The sequence below is a fragment of the Lagenorhynchus albirostris genome, chromosome 9 (genome assembly GCF_949774975.1).
Source record: "Lagenorhynchus albirostris chromosome 9, mLagAlb1.1, whole genome shotgun sequence".
In the NCBI taxonomy this organism is placed as follows: Eukaryota; Metazoa; Chordata; class Mammalia; order Artiodactyla; family Delphinidae; genus Lagenorhynchus; species Lagenorhynchus albirostris.
This window is the reverse complement of record NC_083103.1, coordinates 94214440-94233138: the sequence shown is the minus strand read 5'-3', so window position 1 is coordinate 94233138 and position 18699 is coordinate 94214440. Positions and strand designations below refer to the sequence as shown.

At 51.8% G+C, this 18699-nt stretch overlaps 2 protein-coding genes across 4 annotated transcripts in view; one reads left to right on the top strand and one right to left on the bottom strand.

The window, feature by feature from the left end:
- The window catches only part of TMPRSS4 (transmembrane serine protease 4), a 39179-nt gene extending 24248 nt beyond the window's left edge, over window positions 1-14931 (bottom strand). For 2 of the 3 annotated variants that reach the window (XM_060160475.1, XM_060160473.1), the window contains exon 1: window positions 14652-14930. Coding sequence is in view for 2 of the 3 variants with exons in the window: in XM_060160473.1 (XP_060016456.1) it covers window positions 14652-14654 (3 nt within the window). In the remaining variant the exon portion in view is untranslated. Of the gene's footprint in view, window positions 1-14651 lie in introns of all 3 variants that reach the window. The other variant, XM_060160472.1, reaches the window with a different exon arrangement.
- SMIM35 (small integral membrane protein 35) overlaps window positions 1-18699 on the top strand; it is a 115123-nt gene that overhangs the window by 43581 nt on the left and 52843 nt on the right.

Here is an 18699-nt window from a genome sequence, read left to right as displayed (position 1 = left end):
TTGCCTAACTCAGTCAAATACAAAGGTGAAAAGAATTGACGCTCGTCTGATAACCAGAGTGGGTAGCATTCAATAGTTAAGTATCAAACAGATATTTTAGAGTGTCTATGTTGTACCAGGCACTGCTCTGGGAGCTGTGGATTCAAAGACAAATGAGAAATAATTACAGCAAGGATGGGAGAAGTGCCCAAACAAGACAGGTGAGGCCCTGCCCTCAAGATACTGTATCCTGGGGTGGGGGAGTCAGGGGGAGAGTAGGAGAGGCCAGGTCATCAACAGATAAACCCAGAGAGTGATGGGTGCTATGCATAGAGTAACATGGGTGATGGGAGACAGCGCCTGGCTGGATGCTTAAAATGGGAGGTCTAGGGAAGGGATCAGGTTAGGGAGGGCCTCTGGCCTGAGACTTAAATGACAGGAAGTAGCCAGGCAGGCAGAAACAAGCTTGGTGTTGGAGGAACAGAATGCAGATCGATGTGGCTATAGCAAGGCGGGATGAATAGATGGGCGGTGGGAAGATTCAACTCTGCTTCGAAGACAAAGGCAATAGGCCTCGCCCATAGATTGGATGCTTGTGGGTTTTTAGTGAACAGGCAAGAGGGTATTTGCTGAGATGTGGAAGGCTACAGGAGGGGCAGGTTGGAGGGGTATCAAGGACGTCCAATTAGTGGCCAATCCCCTGTCAATTCATTCTTTCTCACGGAATCTGCCTGCACATACATGTCTGCACTGGTTGAAGTAGGTAGGGTAAGTCTCTTTGTTTAGTTTTCAGCAAATATTGAGTGTTCGCCTTTGATGGGTCTGGAACTGTGCTAGAAGCTGAGAGACAGAGGGAAAAAAAGGGGCTTTCGGTCTGTATTTTCTGGGGCCTCGGATTCCTCATCTCTGAACTGAAGTGACCCTAGTACCCCTGGCTAATATGTTTTCAATCGCTATCAGTTGAGTAGTGGTTATTAAACAGAAAAAACAATCCATACCTTTTTGAAAACAAAAGAGAATGAGGAAAAAAACCCTGCAAGATAGAATGATAGAGGCTGCGAATATCTTGGTCATTACTGCACCCCTGGTGTCTCCTACAATACCTGGCACACAGTGGGTATTTAATAAATCTTTGTTGAATGAAAAAATTAAGGAAAATATTGCAGTTTCAGGGTTCAATCCCAGGCCAGCCTTGAAGACGCTGACTGAGGTAATTCACACAATGGAATATTATGCTGCAGTCAAAACACATGAACTGTGGTGCCACAAAGTAACATGAACAGCACGAGCGATTTCATATTAAAGGAAGAATTAAGTCCCAGAAGATTTCATCTAACCCAGAATCTTTTTTATGACAAAAAAGCAAAGAAATGGTGAACATGGAATTCAGGATGATTCTAGCACCATCTCTGGCCTATTGAAGGCGTACAATCAAGATTTGTTGAATTGATAAACAAAAAGGACTCGCCCACCTACCTCAGCAAGGGAATCTCCTGGTTAGATGTAGGTTATTGTTAGATTCCAGCTTTGGTTTTGGGTGGTGGGTTTATGGAGGCTTATTACGTTGCTGAAACTGTGTAACTAGGTGGTGAGTTATAGGGAGCCCTGCCTGGACCAGTAGTGAAAAATGCCATAAATCAATGATTATGATTTATCCAGGGCCGTGCACCTGAGGGTCAAAGAGAAAATAAAAAAGCAGCCGCCTGGTTCTGCTGAGGGGTTTGAGGCTCAAACTGCCATCCTCCTGCTGCTTTGTTCTCACTTTTATGCTGCCTGACTTCTTCCATTTAGTGGCCCACTCTTCGGCTTTTCTTTTTTTTTTTTTTTTTTGCGGTACGCAGGCCTCTCACTGTTGTGGCCTCTCCCGTAGTGGAGCACAGGCTCCGGACGCGCAGGCTCAGCAGCCATGGCTCACGGGCCCAGCCGCTCCGCGGCAAGTGGGATCTTCCCGGACCGGGGCACGAAGCCGTGCCCCTGCATCGGCAGGTGGACTCTTAACCACTGCGCCACCAGGGAAGCCCTTTGGCTTTTCTTGAAGCCTCTCTGACAAAAGTCTCCAGCACAGAGATCAGAGATGAAGAGTTGCTAAAATTCTGGGAAGGGGAGCTGCTGAAAGTCAAGGGCATCGGGGATAATGCGTAGGGAGTTGGGTGCGTTTTAGGCCTACGAGTGGCAGCTGAGTATCATCAATGCCAGTGACTTTCCTGAGCAGGATAAAGATAGGGACTCCCAGCAGCTGCGTCGCCTTTCAGTCCAGAATCAATCCTGAGCTGCGGGAAGGAGGGAGGGAGGCTGAGAGATGTGGCTACCAGGTAAGGTTCTGCCATCTGACCCACCCCCAACACTGTGGTGGGTCCCTTCCGGATCGCAGTGTGCAAGGCTGAAAGGGTCTCTGGAGTAGAGAGAAAACCAGCCAGACAGGGGAAATGTTTTGCCCTGTAGTTGATGGAGGGAAGAGGGCTGAGAGGCCAACAAAGACCAGCTGTGCCTCCTTCTGCTTTGTTGGAGGTGTCTCTGTTTATCCCCAGCTTGAACTCAGCCCCTGGCCACAACTGCCACAGCCTAGGCCACACCCCAGGGCACGCAGAGGTGTTGGCCTTCTCCTTTTGGTCGGGGCCACTGGCTGGGTCAGGCCCGTCTGCTCTGTTGATTCAGTTTGCGTCAGAGCCCTGACTCATGGGGCCAGCCCCACCGGTGCCCGACCCAGGGCTCATCCAGGAACGAGGCGCCTACTGTCTGGAGTCAAATGAAAGGGCAAGAATACCTGGGGCCCCAGAGCCCAGGATGGCCCGAGCTGGACGAGGTGGGAGGTGGGGTGGGTGGGTGGAAGTTAGTTAGTTGAAAAACACCCGCCCATTTTCTGATTCACTCAGAGAATCTTCTTTCCCTGTTTCGCAGTTGGCCACTGATGGCAGAAAGACATTAATCCAAAATCCAAATGTGGAGGCAGAAAAATTAATTCTGCAGTTGGCTACTGTTCTATGTCTTTCATGAATGCTGTGAGGATTAACTACTCTCACAACAACCCTGAGAAATTATCCCCACTTTACACAAGAGAAGACCGAGACTCCTATAGATTGAGTGGTCTCCATGGCCCCAGAGCAAGTGAGTAACAGATCCAGCCCTTGGGGCCAGCCTTTTAGACTTGGTGGACAGTTGTTTTCATTTCCCCACTGTTTCAGGAACCTGTCTGGTCAGCATCAGCTGGTACTGGGTCCTTCTGATTCTCTGCTCCCCTGCAGTGAAATCTAGTTGCATATAATTAGCATGCAGTCAACATGCAGAAATTACCCCCAGCATCTTCCCAGCCCTTCCTCAGTCTGAAGGCAAACCCAACTCTGCTTGGTTCCTGAATCTGCTAAATCGTCCATGAACAAGGGTAAGAAGCCCTTCCTCCCAGACTATTGAGGAAAGGGCCTACTGCCCTGGTTGGCACCTAGTAGGGGCTTTATTGATATTAGTACTCCTTCTTCCCTCTCTTCCATTAGCTTTGCACCTTTCTCACCTGCTTCTCCTTCCTTTATTTACCAATTACCCTCAGTCCCTGCTGTTTTATTATTTATTTATTTATAAATTTATTTTATTTTATTTATTTATTTTTGGCTGCTTTGAGTCTTCATTGCTGTGAGCGGGCTTTCTCTAGTTGCAGCGAGCGGGGGCTACTCTTCGTTGCGGTGCGTGGGCTTCTCATTGCGGTGGCTTCTCTTGCTGCGGAGCACGGGCTCTAGGTGTGTGGGCTTCAGTAGTTGTGGCTCGCGGGCCCTAGAGCGCAGATCCAGTAGTTGTGGCGCACGGGCTTAGTTGCTCCGCGGCATGTGAGATCTTCCCGGACCAGGGCTCGAACCCACATCCCCTGTGTTGGCAGGTGGATTCTTAACCACTGCGCCACCAGGGAAGCCCAGCCCCTGCTGTTTTAGATCCCGAGAAACTCCTGGTTGGGTTTAGCTCAGCTCCAAATCACAGATGAATATCTCAACTGTTTTCCTTCCAGCTCAGAGACGATGACTCAAACATAAAGCAGCTCTTGTTTTTAAATGGGGGTGAGGATTAAGTGTACTGCAGAGAAGACAAAGACCCAGCCGGGGGAGTATGAGTCCTCATCTTGCCCTGCCTTCTCACGTGCTGGGTGGCGTTGGGCATGCTCCTCAACCTCTCTGTGCCTCAAGTTCCCTTTGGGTAATTGGGAACTCTCAGAGATGATGAAGCAGATAAGAGGTTACTAACCACACAATGAAATGGGTACCACCAGGCTAATAATGAGGCAATGAAGAGGCAAATGCTCACAGAGGCCAAAGGAACAGAAAACCTGCCCAGCTTCTTTGTCTGCTTTCTTTGCCAAGCACCCTGCCCCTGGGGCCTTATTTCTCTCTTCTGCTCCACAATGCTGACTCTGCATTCCTTATTCCGGAAAGAAGTTGGTAGGGGCAGAGCTGGGATGATTGGGGTGTAGAAGAAGGGAGAAAAGCAGGGGCCTACAGAAAGGGGCTTTCTGGTCCTGATCTGGCCTGTGGCAGCTTCAGGCTCCCATGGGGTCTAAAGCCCTGGCTTCCCATGGTCTCTCTGGGAAAACCTAGAGCAGGGATGCTGCTGTTGCTAGGTGATGGGATATACAGGACCTCTGTGGCTCTGGCAGGTGGCAGCTAGGTTGCTAAGGCTGGTGACATAGCAGGGAGGAAAACCCCAGGGAGGGGGTGGGGAAAGATCTCTGGGTGAGCCAGGGGACCCAGAGGCTGCTTCCAGTCAGCTTGCAGAGTGGGGCTCAGCCTTCGGCTGCCTCAGGTGCTGCTCTGAGGGACCTCACACTGTCCTGACCCGTGTACCTGCATCCCACCCCCAACCTGACGGCAAGCTGCTATGTCCTCTCCATCTGCAGGCTGATGCCTTTGCCAGGTTGGAGCAAGTACCCTCTCTCTTGGGTGCCTCAGCTATGACAGGTAAGGTGATGAGAGGGGACGTGAAGTGAGGGCTGGGGGATCACGAGTCAAGAGAGGAGGGTGTGAGTTTCCTGAGACAAGCCTGGCTGTGATGCAGTAGCCCTGAGTGCGTGGAAGGCTCTCAGAGATGACAAATCATGCTGGCATTCAAGGGCCTTCTGAATTGTTAGCCTGTCTCCAGGCAGATCCCCCCAGTCCGGGCCACGCGCAGGTGGGTATCCAAGCCCTGGCGCGGAGGAGCCTCTGGAAACATCCTCACTCAATCTGCCTTGTGCTGAGTTGTCCTATCGGCAGCACATTTTCCTTTGGACCGACCTCAGCCTCGGCTGCTGCATTAGAAACCATTTTGCCTTGTTCTAAGCCAAAACAAGGCAAAATGGTTTTGCCTTGTGCTAAGCCACATAGGTGCTGACCTGTTGGCAATTTGAGCTGAGTACCTTGGCCCTGTCCCAGCGTATAATGGCTCTGGGGCAGGGCCTGGGGCGGAAGGGAGGTGTCAGGTGGCCTTCGTTATCCTGCTGACAGCCTGCTGTTCAGCTGCTGTCATTTAAGAATCTGCTTTTGCCAACAAACACATGAAAGAATGCTCAACATCATTAATCATTAGAGAAATGCAAATCAAAACTACAATGAGATATCATCTCACACCAGTCAGAATGGCCATCATCAAAAAATCTAGAAACAATAAATGCTGGAGAGGGTGTGGAGAAAAGGGAACCCTCTTGCACTGCTGGTGGGAATGTGAATTGGTTCAGCCACTATGGAGAACAGTGTGGAGGTTCCTTAAAAAACTACAAATAGAACTACCATATGACCCAGCAATCCCACTACTGGGCATATACCCTGAGAAAACCGAAATTCAAAAAGAGTCATGTACCAAAATGTTCATCGCAGCTCTATTTACAATAGCCCGGAGATGGAAACAACCTAAGTGCCCATCATCGGATGAATGGATAAAGAAGATGTGGCACATATATACAATGGAATATTACTCAGCCATAAAAAGAAACGAAATTGAGCTATTTGTAATGAGGTGGATAGACCTAGAGTCTGTCATACACAGTGAAGTAAGTCAGAAAGAAAAAGACAAATACAGTATGCTAACACATATATATGGAATTTAAGAAAAAAAAACGTCATGAAGAACCTAGGGGTAAGGCAGGAATAAAGACGCAGACCTCCTAGAGAACGGACTTGAGGTTATGGGGAGGGGGAAGGGTGAGCTGTGACGGGGCGAGAGAGAGTCATGGACATATACACACTAACAAACGTAGTAAGGTAGATAGCTAGTGGGAAGCAGCCGCATGGCACAGGGATATTGGCTCGGTGCTTTGTGACAGCCTGGAGGGGTGGGATGGGGAGGGTGGGAGGGAGGGAGACGCAACAGGGAAGACATATGGGAACATATGTTTATGTATGACTGATTCACTTTGTTATAAAGCAGAAACTAACACACCATTGTAAAGTAATTATACCCCAATAAAGATGTTAAAAAAAAAAAAAGAATCTGCTTTTGTATTCAGGCGCGGCTCTCAACTCCAGGTAGGGCCAGGGGAGAGGGCGAGGATGGAACAATTCCTGTTCTACAAATGGGGAAACTGAGACACAGAGGCGTTGTGCTAGCTCTCCCCAGGTCACATGGCAAGATGTTGTAAAGGGCAGGAGTGAGGTATTAGTACATGCCTGTTGGGTTGAGTCAAACTGAAGGAAGCCCTGGTTCCCCAATGCAGAGCCCTTGTCTCTAGGTGATGCTGCTGTTACCTGTCGCTCCTACAAATCCCACCTGAGGGCCATCCTTGGGTCTCTGCAGCCTCTCTGAGTTCTCTCAACAGTTCTACTTTATTCAGTTTTCTCTCTGCCCCAGGACAGTGTGTCCATCCAGCCCACCTTCCCTTCCCTGCAGGATCTGATGGGAAGGAAGGTGCCCCCAGTTTTGCACACCTGAATGCAACGACTGCGCAATGGCTGAAGGGGACAGAAAAGCCATCAGGAGTCAGGACGCCTAGACTGACTGGGACCCTTAGGGGGTTTACCTTTGGGAAGAGTTGGTGGATCTTAGAGCTTGGCAGGGTTCTCTAAACCTTGCCATTTATCTGAACTAGGGAACGGCCATCTGTGATGCAGCCTGAGGTTTGTGAAAGAACCCCACAAAGTTTACATTGCCTTTGAAAAATCATACTCCCCTTTGCTTGTCCTGAATTGTCCTTTAAACTTTAACCGGGAGAGAAATCACGGGGAGGAAAGAAGGACTTGGTATTATAAAGTCTGACTCTTCTGTTTCTCTGTGGAGCTGTTTTTTTCCCGCTATTATTTACCTTAGGTAAATCATTTAACATCTCCTGGACCCAGGTAAATCATTTAACATCTCCTGGACCCAGTTTTCTCCTTTGGGACTTTGGTGTGATAAAACTGATAAAACCAGACAGCGATAAAGGTTCTGTCAGGTGCTTTACCTGCTAGTTACGATGCACCTTTTCAAGCCCACAGGAAACCCATCTGGTCCTCTCATGATTGTACAGACTTGCTCATGGTCTCCCTTGGTTGGTGTTTGTGGTCTGAGGGGTCTCAGATGCTCTGGTCAGAGGGGGGTGTCCCTGCTTCTGTACCCCCTGGGCGCTGAGTCAGGAGCACTGGCCTGAAGCCAGCTCTTCCCCTTACCAGCTATGTGGTCCTGGGCGTGTTACTTAATTTTTTTGAGTCTCAGTTTCCTCATCTGTAAGACGGGGAGAATATGATCTATTTCACAGGGTTGTTGGTGAGGGTTAACAGGGACGATGCACGTGGTTCGGTGCTTTGACATGCAGAGGAGTTTAGCACGTGAAAGTTCATCCCCTCTCATACCCCAGAGGCTTGGGGCGCAGGATCCCCCACAGCGCTGGAGGAGGCTCTGCAGGTGGGTCTGCACAGGGCTGGACCAGAGCATTCTCTTTTGTTCCGGTTGCTGCCAGAGAAGCAGCCGCTAGTGGCTGGTTTGGCAGCTGCAGCAAAGGACTGCCACCTCCTGGCCAAAGTCTGTAGTGATTTCGGGATCTCTGCCTGTGAACTCCGAACTCGCGATCCTGTAAATAGTGCCTCAGGGCTGCTTCCGTGACGGCTCTGCATCTATTACTTTGCAGTTGTAGAACCCGAAGCTCCTTTGCCACTTTCCTGCCCACTCACATAACTCTGGGAACACCTGGTGAAGTTTTTCTGTGCTGGGCTGCAAATTGCTAGGGGAGGCTGTGTTTTATACTGGATGAAGCACGAGCCTCAGGCAAGTTATTTAACCCCTGGGAGCCTCAATTTTGTGTGTGTGTGAGAGAGAGAGAGAGGCAGAGACAGAGACAGAGAGACAGAATTTCAATGTCTTCCTCTTAATGAGACCAAAGTATGTACCGCATATAGCACATTGCCTGTTACGTAGTAGGAATGCAATAAATATTAATAATAACAACAACAACAATAATCATACTTTGTCCATTCAGTAAGGCACTATTCTGGGACTGAATATACAGCAGTGAACCAGTAGGCAAAGTCCTCGTGTCCATGGAGTACATGTTGTATTATTTTAATTAATAATTAATAACAGTATCAATACAGAGCCTAGCAAGTGCTTGACATAATAGATACTAAAAGATCATTAATTCTTAATGAGAAAGAGCCTAGTAGAGGGCCTAGCATATGTGTAGTAGGAACCAAGCAAATGGTAGCTATTTTGTGGTTTCATTAGGTCAAGGGCTCTGACTTCAGGAAAGGAATTGAAGGACTAGGGTGCCGAGAGTGACCAGAGCAGTTAGGGGACCCAAAGTGATGTCATGTGACATGTGTGATCTCTCTATGAACAAAGGGTGGGGGATGCAAGCCAGAGAAGTGAAGATTCAGGGTATTCCAAGTGTGGTCCTTTGAAATGTGTAGGGCCATCTCAAGGTGAAGGCAAAAAGCATGCTGAGGATGAGTGGGGAAATTACAGAAAGATGGCTTTCTCTTGGCAAGGGGAGGATTGTTTTAAGCCACAGAAGAGCTGTGAGTAGAAGCTGGATCGTGAAGGAAATTTCCACAGTAGACAAAGGCAAGGCCAGACAAGGGCTCTATGGCATCCTGGGGGGATTTGGTGGAGCCCCCAGAGGTTGCCGTAGTGTTGGGAGGGAGAGAGGGCAGGAATGGCTGGGGGGTCACAGTCCTTTCAAACACTGCAGCTCTGGTTTTCTCTGTTTTCCACATGGGGTTCTACATTAGATTTCAGGGCCAAAGGGCTCTGAGGCTGAACCAAATTTTGGGGAACCACTTATCTGGATGATCTCCTTTCTTTAGGGCCTGTGATTCTGAAGAGCTTGCTGTTAACTACGGGTGAGACTAGTCCTAGGCCTGATTTACTCATAACATTCTCTCTTTAAATCAATTTTCTATCCTTAGTGATCTCATGGTAACTTGAGTCTGTTTTTCTCCTAAGCAGCATCAGGCATGAAACTTTTTCTTGGTCTTCTTGAAAGTCTAAGTTAATTATGTCCACTGGTTTCCTGTGTCCATGTGTTTTTTTTCCTCCTTAGTGACCTTTAGTAGATTAGCGAGAGATGCAGTCTCCTTGCAGAAATGACATTGTCTTTCTCCCACTTGATTGCACTGGCTGATGCAGTCTTCCCTAAATGCATCCTTTATCATAAAATCTATCAGCTTCTAGATAGGAAAGTGGGGTCCCCTGGTCCTTTCTAGCTTAAGTTCTTGTTCTAGTTCAAGTTCAGGTCTTATGGGTCCACATCTTAGAGGAGACGGAGGGCGTGAAGGAAAAGCAGGGCACTTAATCCCCAAATCCCAGAGCTTAGAGTCCGATCCTGATTCCTGTTGGCTGAGTGACCCTTCTCACGTCACTTGAGCCCTTTGAGTCTCAGTCCCCTCAACTGTACGAGGAGGATCACTGTATCTCAGAGAGTTGTGGGTAAGATTCAGGGGGATTCTGGATGTGAGTGTGCTTCTCAAGCCACAGAATGCTGTGCTTGCTGTGTTTGGGTGGAGGTGAGACGTGGCTGCTGTTGTTATTATTCTTTTAGCGCATCAGTGATTCCTCCTCACCAGGGTAGGTCCTCCTGACAGCCTGACAGAACCCTGCTCTCTGAGGAGCGGAGGTGTGGTCATGAGTGAAGTCCCAGTGTCAGGGTGGGAATGGGATGACGGTGAAGTGGGGTGACCTCAGCTACGTTGCCCCCTTTCTGTTTCACATCCATGGGTGAACGAGTGCCCTGCTCTGCCTGGGGTGGGGGGAAGTAGTCTCCCCTGCCTCTCTTCCATCCGTGGAGCATATGGGACCGAGGGCTTCGATTTTGGGTATTTTTCTCTGACTTTCCCACTGTGTCTAGCCAGCGCATAGCATATGCTCAGGAAACACACGCTGAATGAATGCATGCATATTATAAAGGAAGAAATTAAGACTGCAGGAAATGCCTAAAGCATCAGACACGTCAGCAGGCAGAGCCCGGCCAGACGGATATGCAGAACATTTTGTGACGGAAGACACTGCTGCCATCCCTGGATGGGTGCCCATCCCCGAACGGGTGCCAACTCAGTCTCTCGCCCTCTTCCTCAAGTATTTCTTTCACCTGCTACCCTGTGAGAGTTTCCGCTTGCATGCGGATTATGCCAGGAAGCTGGAAGCTGCTCCAGGAGGGAGGGGTGGGGGAGAGGTGTCCCGGTTCTGAGTCTTGTTTACGAATTTCTCTACTGCAATCCTGACAGTCAGAGCTGCGGGCTGCGAGGTGGAGTTAAGCACGTCACGGGGGGATTGCCGTGTTGGTTCTGCTCCGACTCTCTCTCTTTCCCATCGCTGGGGTTTCCAGGTGGGCTCAGGCCTCACCCCAGCCTGTCTGGGATGCAAGCAGCTTGGTAACAGCTCCAGTAGCATCTGGTATCTTTTTCAATCAGACTTGGCTAATCTTGTTTTCAGTGTCAGAACCGCTCATTATAGGGGTTCCAGTCTTTGGTCATTTATTTGTCCTTCATTCACAAATGTTTATCAAGTGCCTATTCCGTGCCAGGCCCTGTGCTAGGTTTGGGGCTAAAAAGATGGAAAAGACACAGACCCTCGTCTAGAAGCTCATAGTCTTGTGGCAACAGGTTTATAAGAGAATGTGGCAGATGAACGCATTTCAGGTTTTGGGGAATCACTGTCTGGGGGAATCATTGCTTGGGCATTTGAGGTGCTTTACAGAGGCAGATGTTTTCATCTGATCAAGAAGAAAGGCTGAGGGGAGGAGAGCTGCCTGGGAAAGCTGAGAGGCCCGCCAAGAGGTTCAGGCCTGAGAGCATTTGTTTCCTGCTGTCCTGCGTTAGTTCTGGGGCTTCGGAAAGTTTGTGCAGAGTTCCTGAGCCCTGTTTTTCGTTGCTTCCATTTTTCCTCTCTGCCCTGGACTAGTCTCTCTGCACTTCCCATGTTCAGCTCCTCAGATTTTCTTAGTCCTCGTCAAGGGCACAGGCTGGGAGTGAAGGGCATTTGCTGCAGATGACCACTGGGGTCTCAACTAAACAGAGGGGAGGCGGAGAGGGTGAGGGAGAGGCCCGGGGGCATGGACCAGACCCGACTTCTAAACCACTTCTCCGTGTCAGTAGCCAGGTACAGAACTCCACCCCAAGTGCAGGAGTGAAGAGCCCTGGGGGACGGAAGAGGGCCTGGGGATGTACGTCCACATTCTCGGGAGCTGGTCCCTCTGCCTGACACGGCCCATCTCCTCCCATCCCAGCTCCTATGCAGCCCTCGGCCTCTGCTGACCTCCAGCAAGGCCCACGCCCTGATCTGGCTCTGACAGCTCCCCACGTGTTTCATCACAGCCTGTGAGTCAGTTGTTAGTGAAACTGGAGTTGGTGTGATTGTTTGATAATCCTCTACCCCTCCCCACCCTCCACTGCCTCTAGACGCTGAGTGAGCGCAAGGGTCTGCCTTCTCTCACCAGCAAGTCTAGTGCGAGCACAGAGGAAGCATGCTGCCCATTTCTTGGGATGAATGAGTGGAGCTGGACGCCTGCTGCCCTGCCTGGGAGGGGTCAAGGGTGGGCTGGGCCAGATTCTGGGGGTGGCTCAGCCCAAGGCGTGAGCCCCTGACAGCTGCTGGGACTCCACCCTGGCCCAGCCCCCCTGAGCTGCAGGGCACAGTGGGGACCCTCAACCTGAGCTCCGTGCAGAGCCTTGTACGACCACCCCGCGGGGCCCGGACCTCAGCTGTGCCCCCTGCGCCTGTTGCTCCAGCCACAGCACCCTCCCCCTCGTCCCCCACGGCCGTGCTTTCTTGCTGTTCACATGCGCTTCCCTCTGCCTGGAGAGAGCCTGCTCATCCTTCAAGGTCTAGTGCAAGTACTTTCTCTTCTGGGACAACTCCCTGACCACCCCCAGAGAGAATTTACTGCCTCCTCCAGGGGTACCTTGCACCACCTCTGGCACTGGATTTGTCACACTCCTTTAGGATCCTTTGCTTAAGGAGCTGTCCTTCCTCTGGATTTCGAGCACCTCCAGGGCAGGACCTAGGCATTGGACCCTCTTGTCCTCCTTCCAGCCGTCTGGAGGCTGGCCAACAGCAGGGGCTGATTGAATGGTGGTTGGAAGGATGGAGCTACTTTGGGGCTCACATCAGGTAGGGAGGGGGCCTGGAGAACAGGAGGGGGCCTAGCCCTTCTTTGCCTGTCTTGCCCTCTTGGGTCTTTCGACTGCCCAGCTCTTCTGTCTGCGAGCCAGGAAGGTGCCACCAGGGCTGAGTGGGCTCCTGGACTCGGCCTCTCTTGGAGGTGGACCCCACCCATGCTCCCGGACCCTTGCTGACCTGCCACATTCCTGACCCCAGCCAAGCCCAGCAACCCACTGGGTCTGTACCAGCGGGCAAGTCAAGGAGGAGAGGGTGGGGAGGACCTGCTTCTTCCAGGGTGGCCCAAGGTTTGGGCTGACCTCAGGTGTTGAACACTCTACTCTGGTGGTTCATGGTGTGTTGGGGCCTCCTGGGCAGTAATGAGTTAAGATCAGGATGGCTAGTCCCAGCGTCCCAGGCTTCCCTCCAGAGCTCAGCTGTGGGTATCAGATATCAAGGGACACACTCCCCTTGAGGGGAGATGGGGCTCAGACCTCTGCCCAGGGCCCTCCCCAGCTCCTGTCTCACGGGTGTACCTGGTTGAATAGGTTTGAAGGAGAACCGTCATGGAGACACAGCTACCAGTGTAGGACTCTGTCTAGGGAGTGGCCCGAGGGTGTGGGAGGAAGCAGGGAGGGGAAGGAGAAGGGAGGGCTGGAAGCTACAGTTGTCTGGGCCTCATTACAGGGAAATAACAGGATTATCAGGTACGGGTGGTTTAATGGTTAGCTCAGGGGCCAGAAGCTCCTTGGGTCCCGTCCTGGATCGTGGGTAAATCTGCTGCCTTGCCTCTGGGGCCCCGGGCCTGGTCACTCCTCCCCAGCTTGCCCACTTGCCACCATGCACTCATACAGTAGCACCCGGCTCCTTCTCCGGGCAGTGGAGGGTCAGTGCTGGCCACGCCACCCACCTGCCGTTCCCTGGAGTGGATTTTTCTTTAGTCATAAATGCTGACATCTGTACAGGGCTCCCTGGTTTACAGAGGCTATTCACATATACCACTAGCCCATTTACTCTTTCCACTAACCCTGTGTCTGTGCCTAGGGGGTCACGTGGATAATGTTTCTGTTTTACAGAGGGAGATGGTGAGTCTCAGAGGAAAGTTTGAAGACTGACAAGCTCATAAGGGAGCTGGCCATGTGACCTTTTGACTCTATGGCTAGTGCCCCAGCCATCTGCCCCCCAAATTGCCCCCTTCCGTGTTGCTCCAAGCGCCACCAAGAAGCCGCTGACATTCGGGCGGGCTGGTACCGCTTCCTCTTCCCTCCTGAGAGCCCTGGCAGGATGGAGCTTCTCTGCAAACAGGCTGGGCTTCTAGGGACGGGACATAGACGGCTGGTGCTTCAATGCTGGCTGAACTGCAGAGTAAAGCAGGCGAACCCCTTCCCCTTTCTGGCCCCAGCTCCCCCAGCCCTGGGGCTAGAGCATCGCCAGACTGTTCAGGGGAGTGTCACAGAAAGCGCTCGGGAGTAAGGAGACCGTCCCCTGAGGGGCCCAGCAGGTCACCCCCTTCTCTCCCGGACCTAATGCTCCCCCTTCCCTTCCCTGCCTTTCCTCCCCTTTCATCTTCACTTTGCTTGTTGGCAACTGCAGCATCCCGGCCAACTATCAGAGAAGGAAGTTTCCCTGGTTTCCACCTCCTCCCCTTCCTGTCCTCAGCCGTCCTCCCTGAAAGATGGGATCGATTCTCTTTGCCCCCAAGACAGTGGAGAAGCTCTCGCTGTTCAGAGGAGGAGAGAAAGCAGAGCCAAAAGGAGGGGCAGGTAGATCGCCACGGCACCCCAGATTGTCCTGAAGCAGTGCTCCTCTGCTTTTCTTTAAAAAGAAAAGGAGTCAGTTTTCCCAGAGAGGTAGCAGAGGGCCACCATTGTGTCAAAGCAGACCCTTGCCTTGGAAAAGTGACTCCAGTCTCCAGCCTACAGACCAGGAGACCTTGGGCAAGAGAGCAGGCAGGATGGCCCTGACTTGGTGCTGGTGCAACGGCTGTTGGCGAGGGCAGGTGGGGACTGACACCTATAATGGGCTGGAGTGTGGGGCGAGTCAGGTGTGACTTCTTTTTTTAACCCGGAAGTTGTTGCAAAATTCTCAGCTGCCCAAAGGGCCCTTTATGGGGAGACCCTCCCTCCACCAGTTTCTGGAGCAGAGGCCTTCACACTCACCATGTTGGCTCTGCGACCTTCCCGAATTCTCTGCAGCCTGGAGCTGAGTGACGTCGGCAAGTCAGGAGGAGGGCCTCCCGGGATCGGGCCCTGGCGGCCAGCAGGTCAGTGATCCCTGGCAGCATTGGCTGGAGGAGGCCTAAGCGCAGGGCAGGCTTTGGTCCCCAGCGTCCAGCATCTCTCCTCGCCTCGAGGAGCTGGCCGTGCGCCTCCCACCGCTGTCTTCCAGGAGTGATTTGGAGACTGTGGGGCAGGTCAATTAAAGCAGCCCTACAGGTGAAGTTGCCAAACTGGAACGATTATGCGTCTTATAATCCGACACTCGTCTCAGGGGCTGGAACAATACCTGGAGTCATTCTTCGGCCTTTGGCCTCAGAACAGGTGACACACCTAGATGTTGTAAAAGCCTTCCTGGCTGAATGGCTTCCACCCAACCGGGAGTTGGCTGTCTGTGATGTCAGAAGGCTCTCTCTCTCTCTCTAGTTGCAGGTGTTTTGTTTGGGGTTGTGGGGAGGTGGTGGAGGAGTGTGGGGGGTGGGCTGACAGAATTTACTGCTCGGTGGACTGGATTGTTGCCGTGAGTGGGGCGACAGGATTGGGAAGTCCGTGAAGAACAGGTTTCCCTACCTTTCCCCGGACCTTGGAGTGAAGCTGTCCTGCGTAGGTTCATATACGGAGTGCCGGCCAACATCCCTTTTGAGCGTTTTTTGCCCCTGCCTCACCGGTTATTACTGTTTTGAATATCACCCAGCAGGGTCACTGCAGATTCCCATCCTGCAGTATCCTGAGATCCGGAGCCACCCCCTTGGCCGGGAGACACCTTGGAACCACAGAACCACAGAACCGGAAGGGATTTGGACAACTGTCTTCTCCCATCCCCTTTGTGGCTCAGGAAGCTAAATTCCCACAAAAGGGATGTCCAAGATCGCACAGTAAATTAGTGTCGGTTTCTGAACAAGTCTAGATTTTCTTCCATGTCTCAGCCTTGACCCTCCCCAGAGACCAGCCCAGGCTAGACTTCTGTATTGGCCCATCCATGGATAACATGCTTGTATGTTTCATCTCTTCAATTCTCACCATAACCCCATGAGGAATATTTTGCTCCCATCTGACAGTTGAGGAAATCGTAGCGCGTGGAGATGACGTGACTGGCCCCCAATCACACTGGGTTTTTGGCGGAGCTGGGGCTTGAGCCCGGTTCAGGGCTGAATGCAACGCATGTGTCTGAAAGCCCTGGGTGATGGTCTGGGGAGATATGGTGCATGCAGGACCCCGGTGACCTCTGGGCAGAAGGAGGAATATTGGCTCGATTTAACTGTTTACTGGCCTAATCTTGGCTCCTCCATCAGGTGTGGCCTTGGACTCATCTCTGAGCAGCAGAGATCTGAGCTGGTCTGGGGGGTCTCTTGGGCCCACCATCCTTCCCCACTCTAGGGTGATGGCCTTCAGAATTGGAAGTTTTGGGCCAAGTCAAGTGCCCGTGATCTCAGAACAGGTGACTTCAAGGGACAGGCTGCGAAGACCCAGGCAGGCATGTCCCTCTTAAGGAGGACCCAGCAGTCGGGCGGTGGGAGGCCAGGGGGCCACCCTGAACCAGGCTTTCCCTGACCTTGCTTCCTCTATGTACCCGGCTAAACGTCAGGCCCCAGGCTTGCATCTCCTTGCTGGGTGCTCAGGTGATGAACCAGGAAAGAGGTAGCTGCGTGGGCAAGAATGCTGCTGGGCGACGCTTGCTGGAGGGGTGATTACTCAGCCCTCCTGTCCCCAGCTCGGGCCCAGGCTCCCAAGTGGGTCTGGGAGCTTGAAGAGAGGCTTGGGAAGGAGACAGGTGGGCAGGACGAGGCAGGGTCCTTGTGGGGAGGAGGTTGCACGGTGTACAGGTGGAGGCCCAGAGGCCTGGAGAGAGCAGAGGGCCGTCCTCCCGGGTGCTGGGGGGACCAGCTGGCTGGATGCTCCCAGCCCCCTGTCCCCTGCCCCTATTCATCCAGAGGCAGCTTTAACTCCCCCTCAGCTCCTTCCTGTCCCGTCTCTGATGGCTCTCTCTCTTTTCCAACCATCTCTTTGAGTCCCCTCCTTTTTACTCCCTCCTTTCTTTCCTTTTGCTCCTGTTTTATCTCTTTCTCTCTTTGTCCGACAGTTTTTCCTCTCCCTTCTTCCTGTTGCTCTCATTTCCAGCACGTGGGTCAAGGTCAGAGGCATTTTTGCCACGCAGCTAATGTAGCCTAAGCTGCAGAGCCCCTCCCTGCACGGCACCTCCAAGGCTGGGAATGGTCCCGGTGATGTGTTCACATAGTCATACTATTTTGTAAATTTTGCAGCAGAGTTTTGTGGGTATGTTTTTCTCAAAGAGGGTCCCTCAAAATGTATCATCAGCTTGAGGCCTCACACAACCTGGCTCTCCCTCGGTGAGCAGCATGGGCTCCGGTCGCCTGGGCGCTAATCCCAACCACTGATTGTGTGACTGTGGGCATCTTACTTAATCCTCCCAAGTTTCACATTCCTCATCTGTAAAGTGGTGATAATAGGACTGACCTTATAAGGCTGTTACAGGATTAAATGAGATATCCATGTCTGGTACCTAAAGGGGATTTCCTGAATGGAGCTATTATCCCTATTCATTTCACAAAATGTGTATTTATGGAGCTCTTGCTAGAGCCAGGCACTGGGGATTAGGAGATAAAAAACACAGCCCTGCAGGTGCACACCTCATAGTCTACAGGAGGGGATAAAAAACACAGCCCTGCACGCGCACACCCCATAGTCTACAGGAGGGGATAAAAAACACAGCCCTGCACGCGCACACCCCATAGTCTACAGGAGGGGATAAAAAACACAGCCCTGCACACGCACACCTCATAGTCTACAGGAGGGGATATGACACATCCATAAATCATTCTAAGTTAATAAGATGTTCCAGTAGAGTTAAAAAGAAAACTCTTTGGGAGTTTAGAGGGTTTTTCATCTTTCACTGCCCTCTTCCCCTCCCTCCCTCCCTCCCTCCCTCCCTCCCTTCCCTCTTCCTTCATTTCACCTCCAGGACATTTTTACCTAAATATGTAATTATAGGACAGTTTGATCTTCACATCAGCATCCGTCCATCTACATCTGCCTGCCCATCCGTTCATCCATCCATCCATCTGCCCATCCATCCATCCATCTGCCCATCCATCCATCCATCCGCCCATCCATCCATCCATCCATCTGCCCATCCATCCATCCATCCGCCCATCCAACCATCCATCCAACAAATATTTTCTATGGTGCTAAAGGCACTGTGATGTTAGACCCTGGGGTTGGAGAAGGGCCTGCCCAGGGACTGCACTCCTCCTATTACAGCAGGACCTTCTGAGGGCAGCAAGTCCTCTAGATCGACCTACTGAGTCGGAATCTGCATTACAAGATCCCTGGGTGATTCAAATGTACCTTTAAGTTTGTGAAATGCTGGTCTAGATCTCTTTCTGTGCTGGGGAGAGGGGAGAGGCTGTGACTTCTGGAGTGAGCTGAACTCAGAGACTGGAGCTTGGCATCCATGAGTCCTGTGGGTTCCTTCCAGCCAGCAAAGTCTATGATTCTTTCCTCTGAGCCCAAATAATCTGAGATAAGTTTCAGCGACAGACCCTTTTGTTCTAGCCTCTCCCAGGAAATTAAGTGAGAAAGGGTGCATGCAGCCCGTGGGCAGGTGCTGGCAACAGCTCTCGTCACCCAAGCCAAACAGCTCTGAAACGCGGCAGGTAGGGAATGCAGCGCCTGTGCTATGGGGACAGCAAGGGGCACCTCGGCTCTCTGTGAGGGATGCGGGTGTGGCCCTCTGTTGAGTCTCTTTCCGGAGAGGATTTTCACTGCTTGGCAGCCCGTCTCCCAAGACATGGGTTAGGCCCCGAGGCTGTGGGACTGAGTCTTAAATATCTGCACCAAAGAAGAGCTGGGGAACCTGAGAATCCCCAACCCTGGCTGGTCTCTGCCGGGTGGGAGCTGACCTTTCTCTTGCCAGGATGAACTTCCACGGGTGGGGAAACTAAGGCTGGGGGCGGGGGTGGGGCACACAGTG